This window comes from Geotrypetes seraphini, chromosome 19 (genome assembly GCF_902459505.1).
Source record: "Geotrypetes seraphini chromosome 19, aGeoSer1.1, whole genome shotgun sequence".
NCBI lineage: Eukaryota > Metazoa > Chordata > Amphibia > Gymnophiona > Dermophiidae > Geotrypetes > Geotrypetes seraphini.
Window position 1 is genome coordinate 19,675,873 of NC_047102.1, and position 13,361 is coordinate 19,689,233.

Genomic DNA, 13,361 nt, shown 5'->3' on the forward strand with positions numbered 1-13,361 from the left:
CAGATCTGTTATTTGCTTCTGCATTAATATGGCACAGCTCTGTTACCTGATTGATATGTGATCCAATAAGAATGGTGGGATAGCCACTGTTCCATCCCACTGTACTGCAAAGGACATGGAAAGTGCTTACTTTGTGAAGACATCTGCGGTGAGCATCTCAACTTTGCAAATATGCAAGTCAACAGACTGTTTCCTAAAAAGAGGAAGTATAAGGAGGAATAATTGATCTGGTAAACAGTAAAGCTATCTGCTGTATGTCATATTCAGCTATTTAGCTCTGACAGAAGTGATGATTAAATACAGGGCACATAAGTACAACATAAAAATGTTGATTGTTGTAGCATTGCTTCTCAATGATTCATTTCTACTAAATAGCATTTAACAATCATATTGGAAGCATAGATGACACTTTTAACCATTCCATGTAGCTATCCAATCCCTCCAAGGAATCTTAATTAGCTTCCTGTTCTTTTGTTTGGTCATAGGCCCGCCATTATTACCAGATCATTAAAAGGCCTGTGGATCTATCCACTATCCGACGAAAACTTCAAAAGAAGAACAGAAAGCATTATTCTTCACCAGAGGAGCTGGTGCTTGACATGCGTCTCATGTTTTGGAACTGTGCAAAATTCAATTATGTAGGTATTGGTTGAAGTTCAGTTTTGAGTAGACACCATGCATATGGAATTTGCCGTATGCTGCCTATATGAGGGGAAAAACTATTCCACTGTCTCTGTTTATTTGGGTATTAAACGGGGTAGTTTAGATCAACTTCAGTTGATACAGAATACAGCAGCTAAACTTTTTTGGAAAGAGAAAGTATGATCATGTATCCCCATTGTTGAGAAAACTTCATTGGCTTCCGGTTCGTCATAGGATACAGTTCAAGTGTGCATGTGTTGTTTTTCAATTCCTTTATGGAATATTTGATCCTTCAATCCCTCTTTGTTGGAATGCTATTAGATCTTGCCACTCAAGGATACAACAATCTATAAATTATAATTTCCATCTTCTAAAGGACTTAAATGTGCTGGGAAGCTCAGTAAATCTATGGCATTTAAATTGGTGGAAATTTGGAATAGACTCCCAGATTCTTTAAGACTGTTATGTCAATTACATCAATTTCAAAAAAATTTAAAATAGTTATCCAAGATTATTAGCTGACGAGCAGTAAATATATCTTACTTTTAACCCTTTAACATCTATATAATCTTGACTAATAGTATTTCCTCTCTACTGTATATGGCCTACTAGTATGTTATCTCCTTTTTAATTAACTGTAAACCAAATCGAGCTCCTTAGGGAAATGATCTGGTGTATAAATTGAAGATTAGATTAATTTAAACATTCTGGTGGATGTAAAACTGAACAATAGAAGGGAGAGAGAGAAATCAATAGGAACTTTCACTATTTCTGATCTTTTCCTTCATGTTTAGAATTAAGTCCTTCAATTCTAGCTGTCCTGTTTATAACATGCATCAATTCTTGTCCAAGTGCTCATAATATAATTCCTTTCATATTGTTTTGCCCAAAGTTGATTTTCTGCCAGATCACTGACTTGGAAGCTTTAACCTTGTTGTCTTTTCCCCATTGGGAAAAAGTGAAAGATAAAATTACCCCACTGATTCTGTCAAAATCTTCACTCTTTCTGCTTTGATTTTAAAACACTGAATGCATTCGCAGCTTCTTTCATTCTATCACCTCTTTTTATTTTAAAACGCCTGTTCTTATTATCTCTGAAATCATCTCATTGCCACAAACTACCTCATGGCCCTTATTTTAGAAGTCCTAGTCACGACTGAAATGTGAAACACCAGCATTTACAGATGTACAGTATATTGAATAAATGTTGAAAATCAATTTTACCAAAACTGGGATTTTCACATGTAAATCTGAACTATGTGCAAAAGGCAAGGAGATATGGTTTGGGTGGAACCAGTCGGTCAGTAATCGCAAGTGAACAACCTATATGTGTATGACTTGAGCTTTAAACCCCCTTGGGTTGTTGTCCGTGAACAATTGGGTGGCACCAACAAATGTGTTTCCCAATTCAGAAGGGTAATGCACATCTAAGACCAGTGACATCAACATCTGGATTTACTGCTTCTCCTAAGTACATATAGGTGTTGTAAAAGCACCATTTTGGCCCACAGAAAGGATTAGAGGAGGTCGCCCCACTTAATCCCACTTTCTCCCAAATACTGACTGTGCTGAATGATTGTGGCTTCTGTACTTATTTGGGAGCATTTAGACGTGCAGGTTTTCAAAATGGCAGACTTGCATATCTATGTATCGGCATATGTGTCTGTCTAGGTTCTGAAATACCAACTTTTGTATGGAAGTGCTGACAGAAGTGCAAGTTGCTGAATTGTCTCCTTTGATGTTTTAGATGTTGACAATTGTAAAACGGCTGCTCCCGCCACATGTAACTGGCATATTTTAGAAGAGCCTCAATGTCGGCAGATTTTACAAAAATACTACAGGAAACAACACATCTAGACCTGTTCACTTCTGTTTTGATTTTTACATTCTGTCTAAAATATGGATGCACGACTCTTAACTTTCACTCCTGGTCACCCTTTCTGTCTGAACCTTTATTTGCCTGGCCCCTTTCATTCAAATTTTATATAAGAAATAGAGCTAGCTCTTGGCTAAATGGCACTTTGTACAAAACCAGCTCTGTATCAGATATCTTTTTTTTTTTTTCTTCTTCTCAGTTTCTCTAGAATTTTGTTGAGAATTTCTTATGTGTACTTACTACCTACCTTACACTCCAGGTTTCACACCTCCCTCCCTACTACGCTGTGGAGAAGTGCTAGTACGTGCTTACTGTAGCTCAAAAGGGCTTACCATGGGACGCGCTGAGGCATCCTTTGGTAAATTCCTATTTTCTAAATGCTACCCATATGCTAAAATTTTTCTTTTTTTTTTGCAAAGGGGGCATGTCTAGAGGCAGACAGTGGGTGTTTCTGTGCTAATCAGTTAGTATAGCTACATTACCATGTAATGATTAGACCCTAAGGGCCTGATTCTCCAAAGTGCGTCCCGATTTTAGGCAGCTGTAGGCGTCCTACAGCTGTCTAATCAGCCAATCGGGATGCACGTTTTAAAAAAAAAATGCTCCCCAGGCAGGCCGCCTATATTGAAGGCGAGGCCCGCAAGATACCTAGGCCCTGATTCTGTATAGGACGCCCGGGAGAGGCATCCTATTCAGAATCGGCCTACACTAAACCCCGATTCTGTAACTGACGTCCATGTTACAGATGCTGGTTAGAGAATCGGGTTAGATTAGACAAGGCCCGCTACACTTATCGCGGCAAGGGATCTCTCTGCCGCTATAAATATAGCGGGCCGCGGCCCCCTGACCGATCGCTGGCAGGAGGGTGCCCAAACCCTCCTGCTAGAAGATGCCCCCCCCGACACTACCGACCGCCCCCCCCGACACTACCAACCGCCCCCCCCAACAATATTGATCGCTGGCAGGAGGGTGCCCAATCCCTCCTGCCCGAAGACGCACCCTCCCCCCCCCCGGCGCTAACAACCCCCAAACCTCCACCCCACCAAACTAACCTGTTCTTACGGCCAGATGCAGGCATGCCCATCCTGCCGAAGTCTAAGGCCTGATTGGCCCAGGCTCCAGAAGCCTGGACCAATCAGGCCTTAGGCATAGCAGGTCCGCCCATCCCCACTAAGGTCTGATTGGCCAATAGTGATAGGCATGCTGATCTAGAACAAACAAACCAAAAAACTGCAGGAGAATGTACACGATGAAGGCAGTCTTTATTATGACAAATAAATCTTTTGAATAAAAACCTTTTACCAGGTAGGGGACCCAACACAGTCCGTGTTTCGGACTAACCTTCGTCAGGGGTCCTAATAGGTACAAATACAACATTAAAAACCAACATATTTAATAAAATTACATAATAAAAAATGAGTATAAAATTTAAAAAGTACAATATATCAATATATTTAAAATACAATAATAGTCCAAATGTTTTAATGAAATAGGTAATGAAAAAGATAGAAGAGAAGGAAGGTGAAGATATATAAAAAATGATATAATAGATAAATATTAATTAACATTCATATTTAATGTATATGTTTATTAAGAGACTCTTATGAAACTTAGAAGTCCAAAATTAGAAAGTACGTATAAAAATATAAGAAGAAAAGATTTGAAAGAGAAAGGTAAAAAATATATATATATATAGAGTAATGTAAATATATATAATACATACCACTTTTGATAAAGGAGAAATTTTTCAAAAGAAAAAAGAGCCTTGAGCAAGTAACTATAAAGAGACATAGAGGAAAACATATATAGAAGAGATAAAATAGTCATGGATATATACTTGAAAATGATCATAATTATGTATCATAAATAAATTGGAAAGAATAATAAATAATGGATAAGAGATGGATTGCTATAAACCAAAATATAACATATCATAAAACTTTTAACTATACCATAATAAAACTGACCACAGCAAACAATAACCATCATATTGAAGCAATATAAACACAATTAAGAACAATGCAGCCGTTAAATAATATTTATGATTACTGGTTATATGTTATCAAATAAAAAGACAACCGGTCATACTGATATAGAAAGGCGGCAGTCAATTAAAACTAAAGCTGCAGTGGTTATAAAATCAATGTGGGAATATATATATCTCAAAACAGCCATAAAATACCAACACACTTTTGAAATTTTACAGAGGCAACCCGACAAGTATGGTTCCATTTTGTTTTGATTTTAACATTGATTACAGCAAAGGAGGCACCATGAATGAATACTATTATGACATGCAAAAAAGGAGAAATTTAGTGCAGATGTCACAGATGGTGTACTATGAACACAAGGATTGCATAATCTTAGGTTTGATGCTAGTGACCATAAAGAAAAAGTAGATCAGAAAAACAGCATACAGAAAGGCATATAAAAAAAGGGCATATAAAAGGTAAAAGAAGAATTGAAAGACAAGGCAAAGAGTGACAGAGAATGAACTTACCAATTGTAGACGCGCTGAAAAGACCGCCAGAGTGAAAGGAGCTATGGAGTCCCGATAAGCTATAAACTAAAACCAGCCGTAAAGTGATGACGTAAAAATTGCCGAAAAAATTAAAAAAAAAACGCCGGATCGATCGGGAGAGATCCAAAGTACTTAAAAATAAAACAACATCCATATCTAAGAGCGGAGAAACAAATATTAAATAAAAATATAAATATGTGTGTGTATATTAACTCTAAAAAGATATAAAAGAGAAGGGTATAAAGATCGAAACGAAACTGACCAATCATCATGATTGTGGGCGTGTCAGTTCGTTAATGTATGGAACATGAGAGGTGTGTGACAGATTTCATAAAATATACAAATATACTAGATGTTTGGTAAATGAACAGATGAAAAGTATGTGAAATAGATTGTATATTGTGAAGTATTTTTGTAAGATTATAAAGCAAAGAGTGACAGAAGATAACGTAGTATTTAATAAATGTTAGAATGAAAAAAGGAAGAAGACTGAAGATATTAGATGCATGTGTTAGAGTGTATAAAAAATATATTGTAATAGATATATAAATAACCATAATGAAACAATCAAGTCATAAGATATATAACATAAAATGAATTAAAAAACATATAACAGCAATTATTATTATTAAATTATTAAATATCATAGGCACAATAAGACAGAAGAAAATAAATATAAATTAGTATGTAAAACACAAATATTAATGTACTGAAAAACATATGACTATTATATGATAAAAACTTATGAAGTATAATCAGATAGGGAATATATATAAAAAATAGGGAACAAGAGATCATAAAAATTAAAGAAAAGGACGATAATCTATCTCTGCATTAAGACCTGCAGGTGTGATCGTGTTGAGTTCAAAAATAATCCTTTGTTCTGTCCGTAATAATACAATATCAATGTCACCACCTCTCCAATTCTTTTTGTAAGTTTTGAATATCAGAAAACGTAAATCATCAATGGTGTGGGAGAAGTCCCTCCAATGTTGAACGAGGGGTGCTGTTAATATTTCTCGTAAAATACAGCTTCTATGCTCTATAATCCTTGTTTTGATCTTCCTCCTAGTTTAGCCCACATATAATAAGTTACAAGGGCATTTGATGATATAAATAACACATTCAGTATTACAGTTACTACTAAAGTTTAGCTGATATGTTTTTCCAGTCCGTGGATGTTTGAAGATATTAACTTGCATAGAATGCTTACAAACTGAGCATTTCTTGCATGGTTGATGTCCAGTGTGAGCATGTTGAGTCATATTCTCTGTAGGAAGTGCAGAGGGTACAAGTCGATCTCTTAAATTGGTGTTACGTGAGAGAGCAATCAAAGGCTTCTTACCATTGAAACATGGATGTAGCTCCAAAATGTGCCAATGTGATTTGATGATATGCTGGACCTTCCCTGAGAGATGCGAATGTTTCAGGACACAGGTGAAGTCTGGTGCTTTGCGTTTCTTATTTCCTGTTTGTAATAAATTTTCTCGATGTTGGCAAAGTGATCGTTGATAGCATTGTACAATTTCTGTGGTGGGATACCCTCTTTGAATAAATCTTTGAGCCATAGAGGGAGCTTGTCGTTCAAATTCATTTTGTGTTGTGCACAACCTTTTGAGTCTTAAAAATTGACTGTATGGAAGATTCTTTCTCAGTGCGTGCTGATGAAAACTCGTATAGTGTAGATAATTGTTTTTATCTGTCGGTTTTTTGTAAATGGTAGTATGGAATCCATAGCGAGTTTTTGAGATCATTATATCCAAAAAAGGAATGTGATCTTCATGGTATTCCATTTTAAACTTCAGATTTGGATCACATGTATTCATCCATTGCAAGAAAGTATTAAGTTTAGACGTGCTGCCTTTCCATAGGATAAAAATGTCGTCTATATACCTCTTGTAGAGTCTTACTTCATTTTGATATTCATGATCAGTAAGAAATTTATCTTCAAAATTTGCTACATTTGCTATATCGGGAGCCATAGATGCTCCCATGGCTGTCCCTTTGATTTGTAAAAAGAATTGTCCTAAGAAGCTGAAGTAATTCTGTGTCAGTGCTATAGTTGCAACCGTGATAATAAATCTATTGGGTATGCGTTCAGAATTGGTCCTATTATTCAATGTTTTTTCAATGATGGTTATTGCTGATCTAGGCATCTTTTATAGAACCTGACCTTACTGTCTACAAAATGGGTGGCAGTAAGTGTTCATACACTAATTTCTATTAATGATTGTGTGCTAATGGCATCACTAGCACATGGCCGTCAATTCCAAAAATAGAAAAATGGCTATTTTACTGCTGCAGTAAAAATGGCCTTAATGTGCAGGGTGCGCTAAGGCTACTTTTTACTGTAGTTTATCAAAAGGATCCCAAGGTGACTAATGTTTAATGGAAAATACCTTGCACATAGCTACCTAAAACTAATAGTAATAACACTAGTAATAATAAGTGTAGAATTTCTAGTCTGGTGGAAGACATACCTTCTAGCCACCTATATGTTATATAACTAACATAAACACTTGGCAATGGATGTCCATGAGAGAGTGATTGGATAAAATAGAAAGAAAACTGCTTTTACTGGACTGAAAACTTCCCATTAGCTACCAGGTTAAATACAGTGGTGGTGGGTGGGGGGTTTCCACAGTGAAATTAAACTCTGGAATTCGTTGCCGGTTAGCTTAGCATGGTTTAGATTCAAACAGTTTTTACTGATACAAATATCATCAAATACAATAATTCAGCATCAAAAAAAAAAACTTCAATATGCATCAATTATTAATAAATTCCAATAAAAAGGTTTTGATAATTTTTTTTTTTTTTTTAAAGAGAAGTTCATTAGGCCATTATTGACATGGCTTGGGGAAATCCACTGTGTATTGCTAGGATAAGCAGCATAAAATCTGTTCTACTACTTGGGATCTAGCCAGGTACTTTGGACCTAGGTTGTCCACTGTTGGAAACAGGATACTTGGCTTGATGGAACTTTGGTCTGTCCCAGTATGACAATTCTTATCAGTGTATTTTTTCCCCCTTTTACAGCCAGACTCGGAGGTTGCTGAAGCTGGAAGAAGTTTACAGATGTTCTTTGAAGACAGATTGAAAGAGATTTATCCAGACAAGACATTCCCTTTGCCTCAGCAGGAGGAGTCTGATTCTGAGGAAATCGGCAGTGAGAATAGCCAACAGCTTGCTAAAGGCTTTCACTGGCCTTCATATGGTCATGAGTGTACTCAGCCCAAGAGAAGACGCCGTCATACTGTAAACTACAAAGCTAAAGAATCTGATCTCTGCTAATTGAGTTTCATATTGGAACTTCATATGATCTCACAAATCAAGAAAAAAAAATCCAGGACTTGAAAGGCAGGGGGAAAACAATGGAAGCTGTGTTAAGCTTGAACACATCACCTACCTGTTTCTGATGATTGATGGTATGGTGGACTGCAAGTTTTCTGTGTACCTGTTGCTCTGTGGAACAACATTCTGAACATTTATTTGCACGGTTGAAAATTTACTATAAGCAAGAGGTTGCTTCCTGCTCATCACCTGGACCATAAAACATGCACTATTACTGAGTATTGTGAGGTGTGGTGTCTTCATGTGCAATTAATGGCCAATATTGCACAGCTATTTGCTGGACTACAAAAAGCCATGGAAAGAAAAGCTAGTGGGAACTGAGAATCACCCCAAATCAATATCGGTCAAAAAATAATTTCAGAAATTATGTTCTTTTTGGTACTTAGATGCCCAACATTTGTCACAAAAGTCTACATTTATTTTAAATGGTACCATTGTGATATCCTATAGCTGTATGATAATGTGATCTGAAGATGTCGCCAAATCACCGACATCGAGCCCTAACCTTAATAAAAACTATACATACCCTAAGACATAACCATGCCTCTGTTAGAATAAAAGTAGTATCCAAAGAAGCATTTGTAGAATAAACACAAAATTCTAAGTTTCCATCCCTAGGCACACTGACGTGGTCTGGTTCACATCATAGATTTTAGGGTAGAAACCTGGAGTATGCCTCCAAACCTTCAGCTGTTACTAACATGATACGATTTGTGATACTTACCAGGTCTAAACCATTCTCTTCTCTCTTCCAGCAATTCAGCGGCATAGTTCAGAATATTAAAGCAAGTATACCGACTAATATTTTAGTAGGCTGTATAATTTACCTTGAAGTAAATAACGCAAGACACTGTGGGGGAAATTCTGTAAATGGCTTCTAACAAGATAGGAGGCTATAATAAAGGCACCTCTCTCTTGACAATCACTCTTAGGCACCTATTACAGAATCACACCTAATTTAATAAGAATAATAACTTTATTCTTCATTTATGCTGTGTTTTGCTAAATGGTGGAGAGGTTTTTAGCGTGGGCCACTGAGGTAAATGCTCGGATGCTCTAAGGCAGGGGTGTCCAATGTCGGTCCTCAAGGGCCGCAGTCCAGTCGGGTTTTCAGGATTTCCCCAATGAATATGCATGAGATCTATTTGCATGCACTGCTTTCAATGCATATTCATTGGGGAAATCCTGAAAACCCGACTGGATTGCGGCCCTCGAGGACCGACATTGGACACCCCTGCTCTAAGGAATTCTATGAGCGTCGAAGCATTGACCTTGCTAAAATCCTCTAGCGCCATTTCGTAAAAGGGGCCTTTCAAAACGCTGGCCTATAATGCAGGTATCGAAGTCCTTTAGAGAATTGCACCTACTGTGGTGCCCAAGTCCTTCTCTGCCCCTAAATATGCCTACTTTGTGAAGCAAGGATTGGAAATGTCCTATAAAAATGGTGGACTCAATTTATTTCTAAAATGTCCTTTTATTTATCCAAAAACTCAATGACTTGACATGTTTCGGCCAAACTGACCTGCCTCGGGAGTCTTGTGAGTCTTCAACGAAATATATCCACTAATGCAGTGGTTCCCACCTGCCAGTCAGGTTTTCAGGATAGCTCTAATGAATATGCCTGGGGCAGATTTGCATGCATGTCACCTCCCATTAAATACAAATCTCTCTTATGTATATTCGTTATACATGACTGGCTGTTGGTCCTCTAGGACAGGGTTGGGAACCACTGCACTAATGTACTTGATGCCAGGTTGCCAGGCTTAGGACTATTTTGGCTCCAGTGACTCATCATCTTATTTGATTACTCAGTCGTATAACAGCGACCTGGTCTCCAGCACATCAGTGGATATATTTTGTTGAAGACTCACAAGAGTCCAGAAGCAGGTCAGTTTGGCCGAAACATGTACATGTCGAGTCATTGAGTTTTTGGATAAATAAAAGGACATTTTAGAAATAAATTGAGTCCACCATTTTTATAGGACATTTCCACTCCTAGCTTCACGTCTTTGAGTTTGTGAATTTGGTTCTCCTGTTTTATATTCAGGCACCTATCTTTTCCAGAATCAAGACAGGCACTTATCCAGTTTTTTTTTTCCAATTATGAGCTTATTAAAGCTAATTTACAATTTAGGCACCTTATAGAATTCCCCCTTTGCGACTGTTAAAAAGGCTGCTCTTTGTGTAACTTGAATTTACTATGAGGATTTAATATTTATACAATAAGCTTGTTTGAATTTTTATGTAGTGAAAGCATTCAGTATAACTGTTTTTAGTTTTTGTTTTAGTTTTGTTTTAGTTTTTGTTTTAGTTTTAGTTTTGTTTTAGTTTTTATAAACTCTCTGCCAGTTATTACATCTTTCATTGGACCACAATGAGAAGAACATAGAGGGGATGTTACATAAGGGCTATTGGAGCCAGGAAGGTACTTTTCTTCATATGAAAGTGTCAAAGTCCAAAGGTACACTGAAATCATCCACATAAAATAATTCCATCCACATAAAAATAAATCATCCACATAAGAGCCTTAAAGGCTAGTCCGCTATGGATACAGGACCCAACACGGTCCGTGTTTTGACAAAAAGTCTTCTTCAGGGGTCTCTGGGGGTCCTATAAAGGTGAGTACGTGGGGGACAGGTTCAGGACAAATATCAGGAAGTTCTGCTTCACGCAATGAGTGGTGGAAACCTGGAATGCTCTCCCAGAAGAGGTAATTGCAGAATCCACCATTCTAGGGTTTAAGGGTAAGTTGGATGTACACCTTCTTATGAGTGGCTTAAGGTGACATAGGTAAGGGTAAGCTAGATGTGCATCTCTTATAAGAAGCTTAGAGTGATATAGGGACTAATACTATGCCAGGGTACACCTGGCGGGGCCTCCGCGTGTGCAGATCGCCGGACTTGATGGACCTAGGGTCTGTTCTGGAGATGGTACTTCTTATGTTCTTATGGTGAGCTGGAAGTGAGACACTGCTTGCATTTGCAATGGAAAGCCTCACCACACAATTGTTTCCCACATACTCACCTTTATAGGACCCTCAGGGACCCCTGAAGAAGACTTTTTGTCGAAATGCGGACCGTGTTGGGTCCTGTATCCCTAGCGGACTAGGTCCTTTAAGGCTCTTATGTGGATGATTTATTTTTATGTGGATGGAATTATTTTATGTGGATGATTTTAGTGTACCTTTGGAACTTTGACACTTTCAAATAAAGTCCATTTAGGAACATCGTCACGCCACAGAGTTTTTTTGTTTTCTCTGGATTTTCGTCTTTGTGGATATTTTGGTGTCAGTTCCTTTTGTTTTTTGCCTTTCTTCATACAGCAACTGAAGCAGTTTGAACTTACAATGGGGCCTTACCCAATAACAATCCTGGATTTGAGTTTTTGAAACCAATTGCAGCTGGCAAAGAATCCTATTTTGACTTGGACAAATCTGAGCCATATTGCTCCATATAGATCAGTGGGGTGTAAAATACTAATAACCCCCCTCCCTTTTTTTATGAAGCCATGTTAGGCTTTTTAACACTGGCTGTGGTATTATTAGCTCTGATACTCATAAGAATTCTATGAGCAACGGAGCTAATACTGCCGTAGCCAGCGATTTAAAACAAAAAAAAGCCTAATGTGGATTCGTTAAAAAAAAAAAAAGGGGGGGGAGGAATTTAAAAGAGAAAGATCTATCTTGTTGAAGCTTGTTTGCCAGAGAGCTTTAATCCACATAGTTTCTCATGCTCCCTAGAGCAGGAGTAGGCAATTCTGGTCCTCGAGAGCCAGAGCCAGGTCAGGTTTTCAGGATATCCACAATAAATATGCATGAGATGGATTTGCATCTCAAGGAGGCAGTGCCATCTCATACATATTCATTGTGGATATCCTGAAAACCTGACCTGGCTCCGGCTCTTGAGCACCGGAATTGCCTATCTCTGCCCTAGACTATTGTTACACTCTCTTCTGTAGCCAGTGCTTCTTAAATCTAACGTCATATTTGGCTAGCAGTGACTGCTCCTGGCAAAGTTAGACCTAAATATTACAGCTGATATTTAGTGGCATACCCACATAACTAACCAGGCAAAGTTAGGACTGCTATTTAAGTAGTTTTACTTGACTGTTTACAATTGTGGGCATCAGCACTAAATGCTGGCAATTTTTATTTTTTAAAAATATATTACCCGCAGCATCCAACCATTCTGCGTAGGGTACAATAAAATCACAACAAACAAAATAAAATCATAATTTTTACGGATGTTCCCATGGGAGGGAGGGGGCGGGTGGGTGGTTGGGGGGTTGGTATGTTTGGGTTGGGATGGTGATGACTTGACACCTTGCTTGATGGATTGGTTGATCCTGTGTTCTGTTACTTATAATAAAAAGATTTAAATATATAAAATCATAATTTCCGGAACCACTTCCAGAATGCCTCGACTCTAATACCATACAGTTCTGCTGTGGTCTGCCCAGTTAAACTGTTTTCAATCACAGGCCAACAGGGATCAATAGGCACTGCAAAAAGCGATGTAGATAAATTTGCCTGTCTATTTACGGCTGATTATGTGGTCATAAACTCAAACAGATGAGTTTTCAGTTTGATAGGACAGGACAAGCTAGCTGTGCAAAACTGATGCATCGGTGCTAGCTGAATAAATTTTGATTCTGGCCAAAAGTTCTGGCCAATATGTTCTGGCCAATCTCACACTTTGGAAACAATGAATTATATCGTTTAACCTTCCCCTCTAACTGTAATCTCTACCCTGGCATCCTGTTTGTCTGGCTTGATTGTTTAGATCAGGAGTGTCCGACCTGTGGCCCGGTGAAGTATTTTGTGCGGCCCTGGTCAAGGGCGATGCAGTGTTTTCCTCTGCTGCTCTCGGGTGTTTACCGTCTTGACGGCTCCCTCCTCTGTCTTGCTGCAGCGTTTGCGCGGCCCCAGAAACATTTTTTTCGGCCAATGCGGCCCAAGGAAGCCAAAAG

The 13,361-nt window shown here is 38.1% G+C and overlaps 1 protein-coding gene and 1 long non-coding RNA gene across 7 annotated transcripts in view; one reads left to right on the forward strand and one right to left on the reverse strand.

Annotated features, from left to right (window-relative positions):
- Positions 1-9,473, forward strand: part of TRIM66 (tripartite motif containing 66) — an 86,263-nt gene extending 76,790 nt beyond the window's left edge. For 2 of the 3 annotated variants that reach the window (XM_033928900.1, XM_033928899.1), the window contains 2 exons: positions 486-638; positions 8,079-9,472. In XM_033928900.1, the coding sequence (XP_033784791.1) occupies positions 486-638; positions 8,079-8,333 (408 nt within the window). In that variant the 3' untranslated portion in view covers positions 8,334-9,472. Of the gene's footprint in view, positions 1-485; positions 639-8,078 lie in introns of all 3 variants that reach the window. The other variant, XM_033928901.1, reaches the window with a different exon arrangement.
- LOC117352407 overlaps positions 1-13,361 on the reverse strand; it is a 139,164-nt gene that overhangs the window by 94,686 nt on the left and 31,117 nt on the right. For 3 of the 4 annotated variants that reach the window (XR_004537676.1, XR_004537674.1, XR_004537675.1), the window contains one exon: positions 131-193. The exons of the other annotated variant lie outside the window; for it this stretch is intronic. This is a non-coding gene — a long non-coding RNA (uncharacterized LOC117352407). The remainder of the gene's footprint in view (positions 1-130; positions 194-13,361) is intronic. 4 annotated transcript variants of the gene reach the window in all.